This window comes from Homalodisca vitripennis, chromosome X (assembly GCF_021130785.1).
Source record: "Homalodisca vitripennis isolate AUS2020 chromosome X, UT_GWSS_2.1, whole genome shotgun sequence".
In the NCBI taxonomy this organism is placed as follows: Eukaryota; Metazoa; Arthropoda; class Insecta; order Hemiptera; family Cicadellidae; genus Homalodisca; species Homalodisca vitripennis.
In genome coordinates, this window is record NC_060215.1 from 90146776 (window position 1) to 90168769 (window position 21994).

Below are 21994 nucleotides of genomic sequence, written 5' to 3' on the forward strand. Positions count from 1 at the left end.
CTCTAACACATATAAGAATCAATTACAACAAATTTTAAAATTAAATACACTTTAAAATATGTAAAAACAAAGAAAAATGTTAATGCATTATATATGCATTGGAAAACATGTTTAATCTATCTTCTATTCATATAAGTAAAAGTAAAATACCACTGACTGACTCATCACGAAATCTCTGAAACCACACAATGGATTTATAATGAACTTTGTATACATATTGGTCTATCTATAATTTAGATGATTGGTAAGAAAAGGTGTTGAAAGTTTCTCAGCCTATCCCCGGAAATTGACAAAAAGCCAACAATACTTTTAGTGACAATTTTTATCACAGTCTGAACAATGTTTTTAATGAATTTTAATTAAACATTAAAACAAACAATTGTACATTAAACATTACAGTTACCAATACAGTCCCATGTGAGTCTTACAGATATTTTCAAGACAACCTTAGATGTGTTCTTATTGCATGTTTTCACACCAATCACGTGAACTTGTGGAAAACTGCAATATCACTCATGTGAACTCAACACCCTTCTTATATATGTGTGTGTGCGTGCGTGCGTGTGTGTGTGCGCGCGTGCGTGTGTGTGTGCGCGTGCGTGCGTGCGTGTGTGTGTGTGTGTGTGTGTGATAAAAAACATGTTACTTTTGCGAAAATTAGCTTTAAAATACTTAAGGAATATATGTATTTTTTATGTTTCACATGACCAAAGAGTCACAAAGTTTATAATTATATATCGGATTTTTCTCAGGGAAAAGATGGCCTATCAGAGATATCTGTTTTTAATAAGTATAAAATCTTTATTTTCATTTACCAGTGGTAAAATCTGTTAACCAATTATTATATAATCTCATAAAAAACAGTACTTACAGAAGCCAAAGCTTTGCCTAGTGTGTCCCCAGAGCTCTGGACAACTGGGCTGTGGGAAGGATAGAGGATGCCAGCGGGGGACTGTGCCCCACTAGGTCCCCGGAAACTTGACATGGGGGGCAGGGCAGGCCCTGAGGAGAGTGGTGCCCCAGATAGCACAAGGGGCTCAGATGGGGGTGGTGGGGGCACAGTAGGAGTTGAGCCACTAGCACCGTTTGGTGAAAGAGCTCCATATCCCTGGAACACCAATCAGAGGTTAATCAATTACTTAAAGATATTAACAAACAGAAATTTTAGTCTTATACTTTTGCTCACAATACTTCAGTGACAGCTTTAAGAATGTTTTGTAAAAAAATAAAGGATGTGTAGATAGCTACTTGGAACAATAGTTACATTGATGTTGCTTCTGAGTAATCGTCTAAGTTTTCTAAATTCACATTTGAAGAAAATTTGGATGTATTCCAATAATAAACTGTGTGTCACTACTACACTTAACGAACAAACATGTTCAAAGCATTACAGCATAAACTCGTTTTCTAATTAACACACATGGTAATAATAATAATAGATAAATAATATAAGAAAGAATATAATATTGCCCATGATTAACTTCAAGTCAAAGAAAGAGATACAGGATAGACAGACACAGGGTTTCAAGTCCATAAAGTGAGCATTAAACATTTTATTGGCATAGTTATGCCCCAGTGTTTGGGATGTAATTATAGCCCATTACTTTATAATAGCCGACACATTTGGATCCTTTAAAATGTTTCTATAACTGTATCCAATGTCTTTAAGGGTCATATTGTGCGTAGACATTTTCAGTCTCTCCGAATCATTGAAACAAATAAGATTCTTTTTACTGCTGATATATTTTACTACTGAAAAGACTAACCAATGGATCTACAATGATTATATATCTTAAATACTATTGGACTGTACAGGACATATTCATTCTTCCCGTTTGCCTTACATTTGCTCATGTCAAATATGGTGCCTAAGAATAATATTGACATGCAAAGAACTGATTGGTAATATTTTAATTATAAAGAACTGGTTGGTAAAATTTTTAATTATAAAATTAAATAAGAGAAAAGAATTGCGCAGTATAAAGCTCTTTATTTAATTTCAAACAACCATTCAGAATTATCAAGCATTGTAAAAAACAATAAAAGCCAAGTAATGCTGGCATATAGTGAATATAAGATTTAGTGAATAAGTATAAAATAGTAAATGAAATACCCAAGCTACAGTACAAAGAAGCATCTAGTTGTTGGCCCAACAGTCTGTTGACCTAGGGTCAATGGGAGTAGTCATCAAATTATTTGTAACATGCACTGGACTCCCTGACATTTTTCACTTAACAACACCACAGTGCTGAACAACTTCGGCTGCTTATCTATCAGAACTTTGCTTAGTATTTTGTTTATTGTGAATAATATAGAACTTTTATTTTAATTTTGACTCCTTTCTACTCAATTACATTGGTAGTAGAATGTGAATTACAGGAAATAAACTTGAAATCAAATGAATACTGAAAGTTATGAACTGTAATGCATGTGAACAGTAGACTGCCTGAAGGTATGCAAGACAAACTCGTTCGTCCAACTAAACACCTGCGTCAATATGGGGAGAAGAAAACACTGCGGAATAATTAAATATTTGATGCATTGTTGTTGATGGCCTCATTGTTCTCGATTTGATTGTAATACATTTTTGTATAGTAGTTAGTCTTCTTTTCTGAATGTAATGACCATTTACAAAGACAAGGGTAACAACTAAATTTGAACTTCATTTCATATCTATTAATAAGCAATTCATTCCAGAATTCTTCACAGCCTTGAATGCTATGACATGGTACTTAAAATATTACTTTTGGTAAGTGTAACAATGGATTAATTAAAATAAATTAGTTTAAAATAAAAGTTTTCATTTAAATATTCATTATCTTCCACATAAAATATTTACCAAAATAACTACCTTAACTCTTACTATCTACATACATTATAGATCTTTCACTATACTATCACTATACATATTAAGTCTTACTATCAGTAAGATTTAATAAGTATCACAACCATAGTCTCACAACTGTACACTTATAAACATTTTCAAAACAAGTCTAGTAGTCTTATTATTCACCATTATTATATTCTCAACAAAACAGAAGCAATATAACCGAACCAATATAATCGTCAATTCAATATCAATCAATACAATTCTGACATGCTACGAAGCGAAAAGTCTTATCTATGGTCTCATAAAAAAGTAAAAATCTAGTCCAAGTCAGTTAACCCATTCACCATGTAAGCTAAATGACAGATCTTGGTTTATTTCCAGCAGGAACATAAATATTAGGTTCTATTATTTATTATAAATAAAAATTGTTTAAAAGGGAAAAATAAAACCAGCTCTGGCGAAAGTCTCATGAGAATTGACGTGTCCTGAAAACAGGTAATTAAGTTGTTCCTGTATATCCCAAGCAGAGTCGTAAAAGCAAAGAACTAAAATTCTAGATCTACAGGAAGGATTTACCTGGTTTATATCTGTCTAGAAGGACCTAAGAAGGGTACAGTGAAAACCGAGATCAGAACAAGGCTACACAATGAATATTAGGAAGCAGCGAAGCAGATAACTCAGTGGTTAGATCTAGCTGAATGATGGTTGGATTGTGTGGGATATCCACAGTGACTAACACTCTCAGTACACCCAGACCTGTGGCTGCACCACCTCACAATCATTCCCCTTTCGAAATATCTTGAATATCCTCTCACTCTAAAAGCAGTGCATAATGACTTTAAGGTCTACAGATAGAGATTTATAGCTTCTGCCTGCACTGTATGAGTAGTGAAAAAAGGAACGTGGTGTCTGGCATTAGCTCAAACAATATCTACTAATCTTCTGTTTAGTTTTACCACCAATGAACACAACCAACAGACTCCTCACATCTTGATATTTCAATTCAATTAATACCTACCATAAATAACATCTACGTTTTCCAATTCACAGCATGTTCAAAACAAAGCTAGCACAGTTAAATTCTTGAAACATTTTGGTTTAACATCTGGTACTGAAAGTTGCTCACTGTAGTGAGGCATAACTTGTTAGTTATGACACCGGCTGCATGAGCCTTAAGAATCAATCAACTCTACTCACATTTTTTAACATTCTGGTTCATATCTTATCTATTCTAGAATGAGAATGAATTGTAATATATTATAATCATAACATTTACTTATATTTAAAAGTGTACAATAATCTGAAACAAACCCCTGATATATACAAGCTAAATCATACATACTATTTATATTCCTACAGATTATTAACCCTTTGAAATCTCACTAAAAATTCATTCATTGTCCTCATGTTACATATATAGTAGTATTTAAGTAGCTTTTTTACTACAAGAGAATCAAAAAATAAATTAATATTTTAATAATCAAAAAGTACAGATGTCTTGTCCACCTGCCAACAGGTGAGTGTTCCCAAAAATAATGAGGTGAACGTAAAGTTGACTGCTGCCCCAAAAAGGTTAATCAGTACACATCATTGATATATTACTAGCTTACCATATTGTCATGAGGCAAATGAATATTGTTAGACGTGTATGGTGAGGGTCCCTGAGCAGTCTGTGCAGGGGCAGTGTAGCCGCCAGGGTAGCCAGCTCCGCCCCCCGCCTGGAGTTGACCTGCACCACCTCCGCCTGTCCAAGGGTCCCCAGGCCCCGCACCACTATCTATTCCACCAATCACAGACAAGTTATTACTATGTAAGTAAAACAATTTAAATAAAACAAAATTGAAATCACTATTTCTTTACATTTATTCACACATTTATTTACAACTAGTAAAAATTACAAGAGGTGTAAAGCCCTCTCCTGCGGGTAAAACAGATGCTTCTGAACTACAACTGATACTCAAGTAAGTAAGCTACAGGCTACTTGCATGGACAGGATTAACCAGCTAAAAAACAAGAACACACCTGTCTTTGACAACGTGATCACGGCTTTCAACAATTAAGCCATTTCAAATTTTATATTAAGAAACCAATTGCATATTTTATAAATTAAAAGTACTGACTGGAAATCAGTGTAGTCAGTCAACACTAAATTTACAATATCTATGTTTATCATGCTCAACTTTAACGGTCCTTGTCACATCATTCTATGTTGCTCATTCTACCTTATGAGTTTGATCTTTGAAGATAAACTGCCACAAAAATGACAATGCAATTAGGAAAAGATTAAATTTACAATGAGTGTACAATTTTATTGTTATATGTACATATGTATGTTTATCACCCTGAGATGCTAAAAATAAACATTGAGTAGGTCATGTCAATGGTTATTCAAATCTAGGACACGGTTACAATCTTAAAAAGCAGCAGATTATGTCTTATACACTCTAGCAAATTGTGATAGTTCTAAATTTAAGGATGATTTGTTGACTGTGTGACAATCAAACAACTGCTATAGAAGTTATAGAGCGTACATCAGCCACCCACTTCCTCTCACCTGATTTGATGGATACAATTATATAGAAAACTAAGTTCTATAAATACTTACCTAAATAGTATGGATCCGAGGCATATAACGCAGCACTCGCCTTGGGTGAGGTATAACGTGGTGAATCCTGCCCAAACTCATCCGATCCATACTGCAACAAACAATGGAATGTAAATACAATGTATTCATGTTTCATGAATCCATAAATGATAGGTAAGTAGATGATATTAAAACTGAGAACAAAATTTTAATTGAGATTTTTATATTAAGACTAACAAGATTTTCACAGAATTTAAAAACAGCATTTTGTGGTTTAGATTCAAACTAACAGTTAATTGGAACTCCCTACCACCGCGGTGTCACAGAGCTTGCCTGGTTATATGACTGCTGTAATCCACTTTAGTCAACTTATTGTCTCAGACAAAAAAGCTTGGGGAGGAGGCCTCTCTTGCATTTCTGCCCATAATAAGCATTTGAGATTACAATGTTTAACTTCTACTCCCCTAATTCAAAATTGCAAATTCAACACATGTAATGCCAATGTTACAAAATAAATTCAAGCCCAATTAAAAATTCAATTAAATGTTAAAAACCATTAATCCTAATCACAAGAGATTTTAAATTACTATTTATTTAGTTAAATAGAAAACTAAAATATAACTTGATTTGTTTTTGACCTGAGTAATAAACTCCCTTACAACTAAGTTGTGGTAAGAGAAACAAGGTTGAAGATATTACAAGTATGACAGGTTAATATGTAAAATGTGTAAGAGGAGATACACTGAAAGGAGGGAGTTTAGTTTATATCCACATAACCAATGTAAATAACAGCCTAGGTGCTCACTCCACCCCACCACAGTAAATTCACAGAATTGTACTTGCTTTCTGCTTACTCCAAGCTGTATCATTTTAACACAGCTACTATAGAATCCAGAATCGACTCACTATTCAAATCTATTGCTCATCTAAAGAATCTGCATGTGTATTATCCTGCTCCAATCTGCCTACAGTAGTATTTAACCTATTTATTACATCCAAAACATTAGTCCCTTAATTTGATTATAACACATGGTAATTTTAATTTAGTTATATCATACATACTGGCAATATTATATTATATAAGCACAAGATTTTCACTTATGTTTTAACAATGAAGGAAGCACCCATTTACACATAGTTGTAAACTGTGACAGCCTACATGAAGCACAATATAAAATAAAATAAAACAATATTAAAAATATCAATTAAATATATATATATATATATATATAATTTCCTGCGGCTTTGCACGCTTTCATAAGCTTTGCCAATGTATGTGCACTTCTGGTTCAAGTGCCAATGCCAATATTTCCAATACTGATGTAGAGTTTGCTTGTTGCCACGATCAAGAAAATGTGTATGTTTATAGCCATTGTACACGTGCATGTATTTTATTATAAAGTAGTCTAAGACTCAAGCTTTATGTTCAACCAGAAATTTATCTTGAAGCCAAATATACACCATAACTTAGCGCCTTCAAATAGAGTTTGGCTATTTAATATATGTAACTGTTTCGTAATTGCAGTTTATAGTGTGCAGGTGCTTTGAAAATTTTATCTTTTGCAGCGCTGCCCGGTGGCGAGTTACATCAATGGGCATAGCACATAAACCTTCTCTATGGAAAAATACATATACATAAAAATTTTCATAATGATCGGTCAAATAGTTTAAGATTCTATAAACGACATACAGACAAATATTCATCTATATATCCTCTGTTTAAAATAGTCATAAAGGATGCTGTATAAGATAATTTTCTCTCTCATAACTTGCTTCTCCTTTAGTGCAATCCATATAATTAACTTTTTTTATATGTATATCATATTAAGATCCCTTGTTGAAATAATCATGAAGGATACACCACACTAGCATCCATAGTATATTTTAGCAGAATGTCACATTTCAATGGAGAATTTAATATGCATCTAAAAGCGTTATACTCTTCCAAATATTCTTGTTAGTTATTTAAGCAACAACTCTAAAAAGTTTTAAAATTTTAATGCTCGATTATGATAAAACCGTACACATTTTACTATAATCCCCAAGGTATTTGGATGCATATAAACTGTATCTTTAAAATGAGATTATAAAACACTATGATCCTATAAAGCACTATCATTCTAGTGTAATAATTTGGTTAATACTACATTAATAGTTGCACTGTACAACTATTGGTTAATATTTTATGATATCATGAAATGTAATCAGTACAATGAAGTAAACTTCGTGACACTTAGATCAATGTTTCAAACGTCTTTCAATTATTTCATATTTGTCGCATTTGTTATTATTAATAGTTAGAAAATTTTAATGTATAAAGATATTTTTAAATTGTCATATTTTAAATAAATAGTAAGAAATTAACTATGGAATTGAGTAATTATATGCCACTCCTCCACATAATTTAAGTGAATATTAAATTAAAGAGTTGGTCAGTCAAAATGGAACCTATACAAACATACAATATGTAAGAAATGTTCTAAGTGAGCAGGTCCTGGGACCACCACTCACCATGGATAAATATTAGGACATGTCTAAAGGACTATGGATGTGGATACCCATCATCAAATCCATCTTATTACTATTTATCTCATTTTCCTTGTATCTTTATTATCTATTTTCAGAATTGTCAGGAAACGAAATCCCCACTGGTGTTTTACTGGTTTATATATATATATATATATATATATATATATATATACTTTGCTATATTCCACGTTGGTGTATTTTGTAATCAAACTCTAAAAACATACAGAAGGCATAAGACTATTCAAATGAGAGATTAGAGTTATGTGACCTCCCCCCTCCATTGCAACAAAGGCGTCTGTCTACTTTCTCGGTAAGCTTATTCCGTCAGCGGTAATCCAGCGTGCGAGTCTGTGGACACGGCCACGGCCTGAGCACGGCAACTCGCCACTCCACTCGCACCGCAAAGCAAAAAGGTCGTTCACTCGGCTTGGTAGGCCGCGGCTCCTGCCCTCAGACTTGTGACCCATCACCCGTATCCAGCGTGCGAGTCTGTGAACACGGACTCGGCTGAGTCCTGCCACTCGCACCGCAAAGCAAAAAAGGTCGTTCACTCGGCTTGGTAGGCCGCGGCTCCTGCCCTCAGACTTGTGACCCATCACCCGTATCCAGCGTGCGAGTCTGTGAACACGGACTCGGCTGAGTCCTGCCACTCGCACCGCAAAGCAAAAAGGTCGTTCACTCGGCTTGGTAGGCCGCGGCTCCAGCCCTCAGACTTGTGACCCATCACCCGTATGCAGCGTGCGAGTCTGTGAACACGGACTCGGCTGAGTCCTGCCACTCGCACCGCAAAGCAAAAAGGTCGTTCACTCGGCTTGGTAGGCCGCGGCTCCTGCCCTCAGACTTGGGACCCATCACCCGTATCCAGCGTGCGAGTCTGTGAACACGGACTCGGCTGAGTCCTGCCACTCGCACCGCAAAGCAAAAAGGTCGTTCACTCGGCTTGGTAGGCCGCGGCTCCTGCCCTCAGACTTGTGACCCATCACCCGTATCCAGCGTGCGAGTCTGTGAACACGGACTCGGCTGAGTCCTGCCACTCGCACCGCAAAGCAAAAAGGTCGTTCACTCGGCTTGGTAGGCCGCGGCTCCTGCCCTCAGACTTGTGACCCATCACCCGTATCCAGCGTGCGAGTCTGTGAACACGGACTCGGCTGAGTCCTGCCACTCGCACCGCAAAGCAAAAAGGTCGTTCACTCGGCTTGGTAGGCCGCGGCTCCTGCCCTCAGACTTGTGACCCATCACCCGTATCCAGCGTGCGAGTCTGTGAACACGGACTCGGCTGAGTCCTGCCACTCGCACCGCAAAGCAAAAAGGTCGTTCACTCGGCTTGGTAGGCCGCGGCTCCTGCCCTCAGACTTGTGACCCATCACCCGTATCCAGCGTGCGAGTCTGTGAACACGGACTCGGCTGAGTCCTGCCACTCGCACCGCAAAGCAAAAAGGTCGTTCACTCGGCTTGGTAGGCCGCGGCTCCTGCCCTCAGACTTGTGACCCATCACCCGTATCCAGCGTGCGAGTCTGTGTACACGGACTCGGCTGAGTCCTGCCACTCGCACCGCAAAGCAAAAAGGTCGTTCACTCGGCTTGGTAGGCCGCGGCTCCTGCCCTCAGACTTGTGACCCATCACCCGTATCCAGCGTGCGAGTCTGTGAACACGGACTCGGCTGAGTCCTGCCACTCGCACCGCAAAGCAAAAAGGTCGTTCACTCGGCTTGGTAGGCCGCGGCTCCTGCCCTCAGACTTGTGGCCCATCACCCGTATCCAGCGTGCGAGTCTGTGAACACGGACTCGGCTGAGTCCTGCCACTCGCACCGCAAAGCAAAAAGGTCGTTCACTCGGCTTGGTAGGCCGCGGCTCCTGCCCTCAGACTTGTGACCCATCACCCGTATCCAGCGTGCGAGTCTGTGAACACGGACTCGGCTGAGTCCTGCCACTCGCACCGCAAAGCAAAAAGGTCGTTCACTCGGCTTGGTAGGCCGCGGCTCCTGCCCTCAGACTTGTGACCCATCACCCGTATGCAGCGTGCGAGTCTGTGAACACGGACTCGGCTGAGTCCTGCCACTCGCACCGCAAAGCAAAAAGGTCGTTCACTCAGTTTGGCAGGCCGCGGCTAGTGCCCTCAGACTTGTGGCCCATCACCCGTATCCAGCGTGCGAGTCTGTGAACACGGACTCGGCTGAGTCCTGCCACTCGCACCGCAAAGCAAATCAAACAGGTCGTTCACTCAGTTTGGCAGGCCGCGGCTCCTGCCCTCAGACTTGTGACCCATCACCCGTATCCAGCGTGCGAGTCTGTGAACACAGGCACGGCTGAGTCCTGCCACTCGCACCGCAAAGCATAGCAAACTGGTCGTTCACCTCAGTTCTCATCCTCTCTCTAATACCCTTGATCAAATTTCCTTGTATTATTATACGCTGTCGCTCCTGGAGTCTTCAACTGGGACCATTAAATACAAATATATAAATATATATATATATATATATATATATATATATATATATATATATATATTTGTAACATACGTTACAACTATAAAAAATTAAGTGTAAATCGAGGCATAAATGTGATATGTAAACGTAGTGTACCAAACAGATGTCCAACGCTGGCCAACAAAGATAAATGTTTCCCTCAACGGAGAAATGTTTTCTCGTCCTAGATACGTTTATAAACGGATATAAACTCAGTTGAACCACTGGTTATATCGATAATGGTGTAATGAGTAGACAGCGACTTCCCGCTGGTGTCATCGTGTCAGATGCGTATGATACACTGCAATAAAGACGTTCTGGTCGTCTATATGTACGTTAATCCATGTCTACAGCTTAGCATAATCTGATATGAAGATCGCCGGCGTTATAATCCCAGTTTTCGCTTGTATACAAGTAGACAGTTGTGAGTCCTTACACAGTGGTGTGTGTACTAGACATAAGATTGAAATATTATTATGGATAATACATCAAAATATAGCGGAGCTCGTCAAACAATTTGGGAATTTTTAGTACCAATTTTTTCAAACCAAGAATCAAACATGAAGTCGAAAAGTTTACGATGACAAGCAAGTACACGCGGCGATGGCGTGATAGTGTATCAAGCTTAAGAATAGCATGAACATAAGATTTAACAAAAGCCATGATCGGATATGTTATGAATCTGCCAAAATGAAATTCGTTTCCAAAATTCCTAAAACGCGTTTTTTTTACGACAACCAGCTTAAGAAGCTGAACTAAATGTCGTATATAGTGTATGAGTATAACCTGGATTGTTCGACTGGGTGGAGGAAAGTTAAGTAAAAGAGCAGCGCAACCGCTTCTAGTGTTAAGTAAAATAAATAAATAACGCAGATACAACTGAAGGTCGTTTTACGACCGTTGTAGAAATGTCGGTCGCACAAAGCGGTCCAGTACTCAGTGGGATATTCGTGGTGTTCAGTACCAAAATACCTCGGGCTGGCAGACTACGTGGCTCTGGGACCGACTCCCACTCCACGGTTTATTGTACAGGACATGGACGTGACGACCGGTCGGTCGTTGGTCATGGTCTCCAACTGAGGGGTTCCAGCACTATTATTGGATTAACAGAACGGTCATTAACTGACCCGTACACTAAGCTTGCACACTACTCGCAATGCACGTTATTAAAAGAGGCAAATTCTAAATAAGCTGTAATTTATGACAGTAATCAATAATAGCGCACGCCATACGAGGATATCGAACTCGTATACAAACCGATTAATAGCGATCGTAAGTCAATGATAAAATAGCCTCGCCAAGGTTCGGTCCTCCTTGTCGCCAAAAACAATGTGCATTAATATATTCAGTGTTTCGCTGACCGGTGATTTCGTTTTAAGGTTTGCTCAATAAACAATCTTGTAAGTAAACATTTAAAGTTTGTCTTTCTATGCTTGATTTAGGCGATTCAGTTCTACATTATAGCTGAACAAATTAATAAAACTATGCTCTCTCCATAAAATTCCGAAGAAAATATCTCCAGACAACGGGTATACTTTTTAACTTTATTGTTAAATATAATTGAAGAGCTCTCCAACTATATAGCTATTGAACTATATATTATATAAGAGTAAATGTTGATTTTAGGATAATATTATCGCATTAATTACTTCCGGCCTAAATCTTTAGATCGAAACGAATGTCCGTAAGGTTGAGGGGATTCACGTGCCGAATTACGATACTCGAAAAGACATTAGGATAGTTGTAATACTAGTACTTGTAGTACTTGCTAGTACTTCAGATTATTCCGTTAGACTCACTTTTTATTAGAAATATATCTAGGGATATCATGGAAATCTATAGAAATAAAATTATATATTTCATTCATTCTTTACGGCATTTAGGAGTTCTTGTTAAGGCTGGAACCCTGTGTGGAGGGCAAACATGCCTGCTAGCACACGTCACTGCACATAGTAGATACGGACTTAGTTACACGCACATTACGAAGTCTATGATCAGAACCATGTGTAATAGGAAATTACACTTTCTTTTTAAAACATTCATTTTCCCACACATAAGATGTTTCATGTACATATTCCAAACATGCTGAATATTCAACCATACAGCATCAATAAAGTACGAGGTTGATATAAACTGGGATTGGTCCCCACAAACTCAAATGCTATCTACATAACAAAGTTACGGAGGCACGGTCACGCACACATTTAACTGTTGTTAAGACCGTTAAAATTCATACGGGTAGAAGTCAAGTAGTAAAAAATAAGGATTCACACTAGTAATGGTTCTCCATTACAATGTAAGTACAAATACTTCTGTTGTTGTTATCAGTTACTCTTTATTCTATTTGTAAAAAAAATTTGTTAGTGAATGTTGTTTATCTATTTCTTTTAACTGTTATATTGTTATTGGTATTAATGGTAAAACTAATTTAAATATCCAATTGATATTTAACAATATATGGGTATCTTAAAAGAAGAATAATGGACGTTATAAGAGCATTGAAAACTTAGATGTAAGATTTGACAAATGACGCATGCAATCGACCTTCAATAAATACAAAACATTTTTTTTAATGGAAGGACAGTCTCGGGACTGACTGACAAAAGTGACTACTTCTTATAACGGGCTGTGGATTTATCTTGAAAAAGTACGTTTGCTAATATGACATGGTTACTTTTCATATTTAAAAATAATATGACACTCAATTCTTAAAAAAAGTTTTACATTATCTACTAATTTGATACATATTGTAGAAAAAATTGTGTTTTTACATTTCATATTACAATGATCACCGACTTCTAAATATTAAATTAATCAATATTTATACATTATACATTCTCATTATTATCGTTTATATTAGTTTCTACAACTTTGTCAGAATCATTTTCACTATAACCTTTAATTTCCAAAATAATTACTGCATTTCCATTGCCTTTATATGGTAAAAATGAAATTATGGGTTTACAATAATTGAAATAAGATATAAAAATTCTAGGATAAAATCTTGCTAAATAATATCTTGTAACCACAGGAAATTTTGTTTGTTCCATATCCTAGCGGTTACAGAGCGAACAAGCATGACGATGCGTACCGTGACGCGAAACGTTTTTCCCCCATGCAAAACATACATGCCGCCTGCCAAAAAAGTAGTCACTTAAAAACGTAAATGTTTTGTTTTAAAGATGACAGATTTTAATTGCATTACAAATCGTTTGACAAACGATATTCTATCGTAAACTAAAACAGAACCCCCAAACAATGTCAATATAAATGATAAATGTTACATGAGATTTCCTTAGATATTTGACATAACACGTGCAAAAAGTTGTGTGACTGTTAGTATTCGTACGAAGTACGAGTACACGGATTAAAAACGATTACCTATCCGAATTTCTAAATTCTTACAAATTTGTAAGACCTAAAGGCGCAGTATTTACTTTGATATGTACGAAGTACCATATTAGCATATATTGTGTTGTTTCATGACTGTTTATGCCCCGTAGCGGTGGAATGTAAGGTATGTACGAGGTGTGATGCGACTGCGGTCCAGCGCGATCTGGCCACAGCCACGGCCACACTCGCACTAACTGGTACAATTGGCCAACCAATAGAAACAAACGCACTATTTATAGAATATTCAATCATTTTTACGGGTCAATTGAGGACTGGAACAGTTCCAAACCTGTTAAATCCGATACACACGATGTGGGTTTGTCTCGCGTAGTAAGCCTGTTCTGCTTATGCGAGGGTTCTCAACTTCGACACAATATACAATCCAATACACACGATGTGAGTTTGTCCCGCGTAGTAAGCCTCCGTCTTCTGTTCTGCTTATGCGAGGGATTCTCAACTTCGACACAATATACAATCCAATACACACGATGTGAGTTTGTCCCGCGTAGTAAGCCTCCGTCTTCTGTTCTGCTTATGCGAGGGTTCTCAACTTCGACACAATATACAATCCAATACACACGATGTGAGTTTGTCCCGCGTAGTAAGCCTCCGTCTTCTGTTCTGCTTATGCGAGGGTTCTCAACTTCGACACAATATACAATCCAATACACACGATGTGAGTTTGTCCCGCGTAGTAAGCCTCCGTCTTCTGTTCTGCTTATGCGAGGGTTCTCAACTTCGACACAATATACAATCCAATACACACGATGTGAGTATGTCCCGTGTAGTAAGCCTCCGTCTTCTGTTCTGCTTATGCGAGGATTCTCAACTTCGACACAATATACAATCCAATACACACGATGTGAGTTTGTCCCACGTAGTAAGCCTCCGTCTTCTGTTCTGCTTATGCGAGGGTTCTCAACTTCGACACAATATACAATCCAATACACACGATGTGAGTATGTCCCGCGTAGTAAGCCTTCGTCTTCTGTTCTGCTTATGCGAGGGTTCTCAACAGCGACACAATAAACAATTCAATACACACGATGTGAGTTTGTCCCGCGTAGTAAGCCTCCGTCTTCTTATGCGAGGGTTCTCAACAGCGACACAATAAACAATCCGAGATGAAGAATTTCGCAGAGCATGCTAAAATAAAATAATATTAATAGGAGTAGGTTACGAGTAACAAAATACAGTATATAATTTACAAAATAATAAATGGAAGGCGTATCTGAAATCACGTACCTGATATATACCTGATTGTATAAACTTTGACATCGGTCTCTTAAAAGGACACTCCAACCTAAGAAAAAATCTGTTTTGGTTTTGATTTTATTTATAGCACTTCATGTAATGCATCAAAATAATCAAGAAAACCTGTAGAACAAAATAAAATGTTCCAACATTTCCCCGGTTTTAGCGTTGAGTTAAAATGTTTTCTTGTTTAGTTTTCTGTTACGACTAAACGAAGCTGTCACAGTTATCCTGACGTCGACATCAGATTTGCATGCGTGTAAATGGATTAAATACATATACAAGTGCGTGGGTGTAATATAACTTGATCTATCAGTGCATTGTATAGTATTATTAAGGACTAACGTATAATACCACCTGAAGATTATTACATGACATTAAAATAACTGTATGGTCGATACTTAGATTTGCAATAGGAAAGCATGCTAAAGTTACTTCAGAATTGAAATAGAACTGCTTGAAGCCGATTACAGGCGGACGCAAAGTAGGAACAATCAGAACTGAAACCGAACAGATATAATACAGTCTCAAGTCGGTCTAGCTGTTAGGCAAAGGCGATTCCAGCGACAACGCCACAAAAACAAAAAGCTATTACCGGGAACTTCAGGAATGGACTGAGTGTAAAATGAGAAGCCGAACGAATTGTGAAGGACTCCGAATGATTTGTGTGTGCCAGGCGGGGGCCCAGAGTCCGCCCCAGCCTTGGGCTCAGTTTGGTCACTACATAAAACTCTATTCAGAACCATACTGTTAAAACTTTTTACGTCCGCATTTAGGGCCCTTTTTGCCCTAACTAATAAAGTAACGCCTCACCACATTTTTTTTTTACATGTGCGCCTTCTCGTTCCGAAACCCAACGATTCCTCCACGAAAGTGACCCTTTCTCTCAAGCTTAGGTCATTATATACACATTATATTTGTATATAGTTTACACATTCCATTAAATTTGTATTTATGTCAAATAACCTAATTTAATATTAATAAAGAATGTTAAAAAAATACATGTTCCGGCCTTGTCGGCCAAACAAGTCCTTTATTGATACTATACATGCACAAACAATTTCCTTACATGCAGACGCTCTTTCTTGATGGCTAGCGGCGGTCACGCATTTTCTATTTTTGCAAGTAGACGATAAATGTTCATTTCATACGTCACGAAATAGTGCTCGCCTCCCACCTAGGTGTTAATGCCGCTGGTCCGGCTGCGTACACTACAATGTTTCACAGTAAAACATGCCCCACCCACAAATACTGATGTTTAAATGTGTTATTGTATTCAGGGCGAAATATCAAGTACCGTTCCTCCTTTATACTCGTATAACTGAATAATAACAATGACAGGAATAATAACATTATAATAAAAACCCAATCATATTTTCACAGTTCAATAGACTAGATGAAAAAATCTATCTTGTGACCCCACGAATTAGAAATAAAAACATATAAAACAAACTCCATTTGAAGAAACATTATTATGACCCTATAAAAATGGAAACCAATAATCCATAGGTAGTAAAACTAAGTTAAATATAAAGTACTCACATCCATAAATGCAAATATTCCCTTCAACCATTAGTTCGAGTAGGCGTAATGTCAGTATTTCATTTCAAATTCAAATAATTAAGTTTTGACTAAAACCTTCCCGCCGCAACAACACGCATAACGCAGAGAATCCGGCGACTGGTTAACGGTCTCTGTGAATTACGCACTCAGCATACAATACAATACTGATGGCCGTAGCAGCCCCATAAACACGACCCCGTTGTTCGCCAGCAATCACGGATCACTATCAAAACCTACTGTCTACATTTACAGAGTGGTAAAACTGCTGAGCCGCATAACCACCGAACATTCCATACAACATCCTACAACTGAACCGTTACAGGCACTCACGTTTGTAGTCTAACTTTATATATTACGCGAGTAGTTGTTGCCCTTTCCTTTTTTCCAGACTTCTTTTCTATTAGTAAACTACTTTCTTCGTGTTACTTCTTTTCTAGATTTTAAACTTTCTCACGTAACAATCTATTCTATTCATTCAAACGCCTTTAGACAAAAACCTTCATTAAATTACCATAAAACCACTTAACACAAATGACATACTGATTTATACCGCATCAAATAATAAACAATCTGTAACCCTAAATCTCTGAAACGTTTCTCGGCGTATCTTATCTCAATCTACTGCATTCGTTTATTTGTACATCCGAGTCCACCGTCGCTTATTCTCCAAACCTTGGGAATATCACAATACACATGCGAGACATTGATTATCTTGATAAATTCATTCAAACTTTAGAAAAAGCGTATTTGTTATAAATTAAGTTATTTGATGCCAACTCCGTATTTGTTTTCCGAGCACAGTAAACTTTTATAAATATTCAATATTATCCTTATTACGATATCCCTAGATTTTTACGAGTTTTAAACTAAATATGAATTGTTCCAAACTGATGTCTTGTTGTATAAACGAAGTAAGAAATTCCATTTACAACTTAAGTAATTAACCTAAGTAATTACCTAATTTGGACACCATTGAATTAATATAAACCATTCGGTACGCCTTTCTAAAAGAAAAGTATTTCACTGTTGACCGTTGTACACGGTGACTACTGTGTCAGCTCAAGCCATAGCCCGTGTGCAAGACTGGTGGGGGATCAACAGGTACTGACTGACTGACCTACTCTCCACCCTTCCGAGGGTGCTGCACTTCACCCCTGGTCGATTATTGTCGCCTTACACCTTGTCTTGCTTGCGACATCAATGCCATGTTATTTTACAGTTCACCTTGCAATTGGATAAAACTTTAAGAAAACTAGTTACCGAAAATTTTGTTGAATAATGAAATTTGAAGGAGCTATTAAAAAAAAAACTAAGATAAAACTGGATTGAAAATCAAATTGTGATGAATAAAAGAATTATTTTTATGGAAAAAAATATGTATATTAAATCAAGTCCGGCTACTAAACCAGGTTTAACGATACCGGACCGAAATGATGTTATGTTTTAGCCATAAGGACGATATTGAACTTTTAACCAGTTTTCTTCCTTAATTGTTATCGCAATATTTTGGCAGGGCATACGAATTTCAAAGCATAACTACGCATCCAGCTGCAGTTGTGTATTTTCTAAAATGTCTAATTTACTATAAATAAATAAAAACTGAGACATTAGGAAATTCTATGACCTAAGACGGGAGTAAAATTGTTTAAAGGTTATAGCATTGTCTTTAGGAGCAAAAGTCAACATGCTGTAGATTAATACTGTACAAGTGCGTAAATACCTACACACCAATAATCCAACACAAACGATCTGACATTCGTAAAACTGTCGTACAGAGAAAGTTACGGATTTCTCTAGGGGGCATGTTTATCTACATATCACTGATATAACAAGTCAGTTTTCTGGTTTACACCGGCTTCTGTGTAGCCAATCTTCAGACAACAGATTTGAAAACAAATATTTCAAGAATATAATTGTGTTAGCAATATTCGTAGTAGTTACGACACAAGTGACGTACGCCTAGAAGTGTCAGGTACGTTTTGTACTGATAGCGCCTCGTTTTAAATCCATTATTCTACGAAAAGTGTCATTTTCACAATCTTCTAAGCCTCCCATCTCATCATTTTTAAATTCTAGGGGTAAGAATGTGGAGTGGAGAGTAAAAACATATTTGGAACTTGAGTAGAAATCAAGTTTTAGAGCAGTGATCGTGTCACCTGCACGTTGATCGTACCCGGAGGTGACGTGCTGACACGAGACACTGCTGGAAATCAGAGTTGGAAACGAAATTAGATGACCTCAATAACAGAGAAATATTGGAAAGGTTCATACAAATTTTATTTAAAATTGAATTTCCTGATATTAGTCCATTGAAAATCTGAAATTATGAAACATAAAATAAAAAGAGTATGTTAGACGTCAATAATAAAGACGGTAGCTGCTCAATCGATACATACATCGTTCTACCATACCTGTTTGTAGGCATATATTTATGTACACCTAAAGAGAATACGTGCATTGAACGATCACTACTGGAATAAAAAAGTCAACGACCAAAAAACTTTAACCACGAAAATAGTACTGATCCACGATATCTGGTTAGAATCGAAAATTTATTTTATTACGAAACTATTTCACTGAAATTAAGTGAGATTCAGAGACGACGAAGCGTGAAGCGTAACCGAGATCTGCATTCTGCAGTGACCGCAGCACAGACGTACACGCCCCCGCGGCGACAAAGCACCGGCCGCGGCCGGGCACCAGGCTGTCTGCCCCGCGTGGGCAGCGGCCGTCAAGCTTGTTGTGGAGAGCGCATTTGAGTCCAAAAACTCTGAAATCTAGAATTACTTACTTGCGATCTTTAAAAATAACAACAATTTGCCTTCCAATAATAAATAAGGTAAATTTACATTAGTCCGTTGACTCATAAGTATATTTTAAGTGATACTTCATTAAAATTTAAAAATTACATCCTGTTTACTCCTCAGAGTTATGGAACATTTACATAGATATGTTGGTAATGAAGGTATCCGAGTGTCCGTACCACAAATTGTACTTTGTACTACATATTATAAGTGTTTTATTAATAAAATAAAACTACTCAAATTACTTTTAAATAAGTTAAAATATGTCATTTCAATTTGGCTTTAGTTTTGTGGGCAAATTACCGGAAATTGTTAGTTGTCATTTTTTAAAGTATTACAACGGTGATAAAATAAAAACAAGAACATACGCCTCGGTAGACACGTTGTGTTATGCGCACATATCACAATCACTAAATATTAGAAATAATACGTTATAAATTCTCTACACACGAATAAAGTTGAGATAGGACATTTATATCGAAGATTGTATTACTCCTCTTGTAATGAATGTCTTCTTTTGTGTTTAAACATATTTAAAAGAATAAATTGTGCGAATATTACGATTACAGGTATCAGCGATAACGGTGTCGAAACTTCAAACTAATTATGATACTTAAATATTTTACTGTCTCGATTTAAAAAATGTTGTATGGGAACAGCAAGTGACCCAAAAGGGTCCAAACAAGTTGAAATTGGGTCTAAAAATGTATATTACAAATATCTCGTCTAAGTTCGTTAGTTAGCTCGGTACACCACTTCACTCCAATCATCCATTCATTTCGCTCAAACCCGTACCGTGCGCATATACCTCATCTTACAGGTACTTTGCACACAGCTGATCTCCACCGGCAAGAGTAAGAGATTCCACTCCGAAGCAATTCACTTATCGGCCCAACCGTGCCGTGCGCAGACGTACTTTACTTTTACCGAATGTTTAAAAATGGCTTATTACTCGTATTTTTAATTTGGTTAAAATGTGCAGCATCAATCAATAAAAAAATAATGACGACCACATCCGATTTTGCTAAAATGTCTCAGTTTCACTTTTCCAATTACAAATAGAATGTAAGATTTAAATTTGGAAATGTTACATTGGCATAAGTTCTCTCATTTTCTTTTTACATATAGATTCCGAATATATCGTACTATTTGTTAGAAAATACAAGATGTCTCGTTCGCTGCTTCTAAACTGGCATAATACGCTCAATTGTTAAATATATAAATCAAGATATACATTCAAGTAAATATATTAATTTTGTGAATAAGAATACTTTCAGTTTGCATTAATATGAGGCATAATTGAAAAAAAAAAACTATCAAAATAAACACATAAAACCCCTTCTGACAACATTGTAGTGTACGGCAACGAATTAAAATCATTATCTGTAACACTGCCCTTTGATTTTTCGATTTTGGTTGAAGTGAATTCGGATATACAGTTTGGCTTTTGAATGCCCAACGTACTTATCTAGGTCGCCGGGGCTAAAATATATCGTATATCGCAGGCCAATTTAGAAGAACAAAGTGTTAACAAGATCTGAATAGGTTCTTAAGAGAGAAAAACTGTATTGGTTGAGTCTGATTTAAGTTAACGTTCTGTGGGCTCAGGTCAAAGGTTGAGGAAACAAGCGATCACAGCGAGCCGGCACCGAACACACCAAAATGATGTTGCCTAATGTAGTTAATACATTTTCGAATGTTTTTGTCAAAATATAAATTTTGGTGTCTTGACGACATTTAATGTAGATTATAATATAATAACACATCTGTCTTCCACTGTTTTACATATGGCGTGTCAAACAATACCATGTACAAAACAGGACGTCGGAACTAGACACTTAACATTTGCTTACTGTCGGCTGTAGGGAAAATATACCGTTTAATTAAAGGACAGAAACGTGGTGCGTCCAAACCAGGTATTCGACCACCCACAGCAAATACCTGAAAACCGCCTGAAAGATTGTTGACTTTCACAAACAAGCTCGATTATAGACTGAGATTTATTCCATTCAGGTCCATGATACGATATAGATTCCGATTTGGCGACACTTTTTATACAGATAATTGTACTTTCATAATATTAATACTGTATATGCAAACAAGTCATATTCAACTGTCCCGTTAAATTCAGATATATTTGATTAACTTGTAGGAGAGATTCGCCTTAAAAATAGCGGTGGCAGCATCAACATGAATGGTATGTGCACTAGCTCCATTCTAATCATGAAATTATAGACATTCCATGCCTAAACAGTGTAAGAGTCTCGTTGCGTTATTTTCTTAGGTCATTTTAAGTCTCAACAGAGTCAAATTAGAACGTTTTCATCTTTCCTATAGGGAATAGTGAAAAGAACTTAAAATAATTTGTTTAAGTTATTAATTAAATTAGAGTTAATTTATTGCATTACTGTAATTAAGCAGCAAGTATTAGTTACAGTTGCACTTGTTGATTTTTAGGTTATTTCTAAATCAATGGAATGATGTTGTTTTTTATTTTAAATTATTCCGTTTGAAATATTTTCCGTTTACTTTGTATTTCTTAGTTTGCCCAGTATTAACTAATTACTGTTGGA

The 21994-nt window shown here is 37.0% G+C and overlaps 1 protein-coding gene across 7 annotated transcripts in view; it reads right to left on the reverse strand.

Moving 5' to 3' along the window:
- LOC124369333 (protein daughterless) overlaps positions 1-21994 on the reverse strand; it is a 142148-nt gene that overhangs the window by 52029 nt on the left and 68125 nt on the right. For all 7 annotated transcript variants that reach the window (XM_046827299.1, XM_046827298.1, XM_046827294.1 and 4 more), the window contains 3 exons: positions 5436-5526; positions 4441-4607; positions 872-1108 (listed from right to left, as the gene is read on the reverse strand). In XM_046827299.1, the coding sequence (XP_046683255.1) occupies positions 872-1108; positions 4441-4607; positions 5436-5526 (495 nt within the window). The remainder of the gene's footprint in view (positions 1-871; positions 1109-4440; positions 4608-5435; positions 5527-21994) is intronic.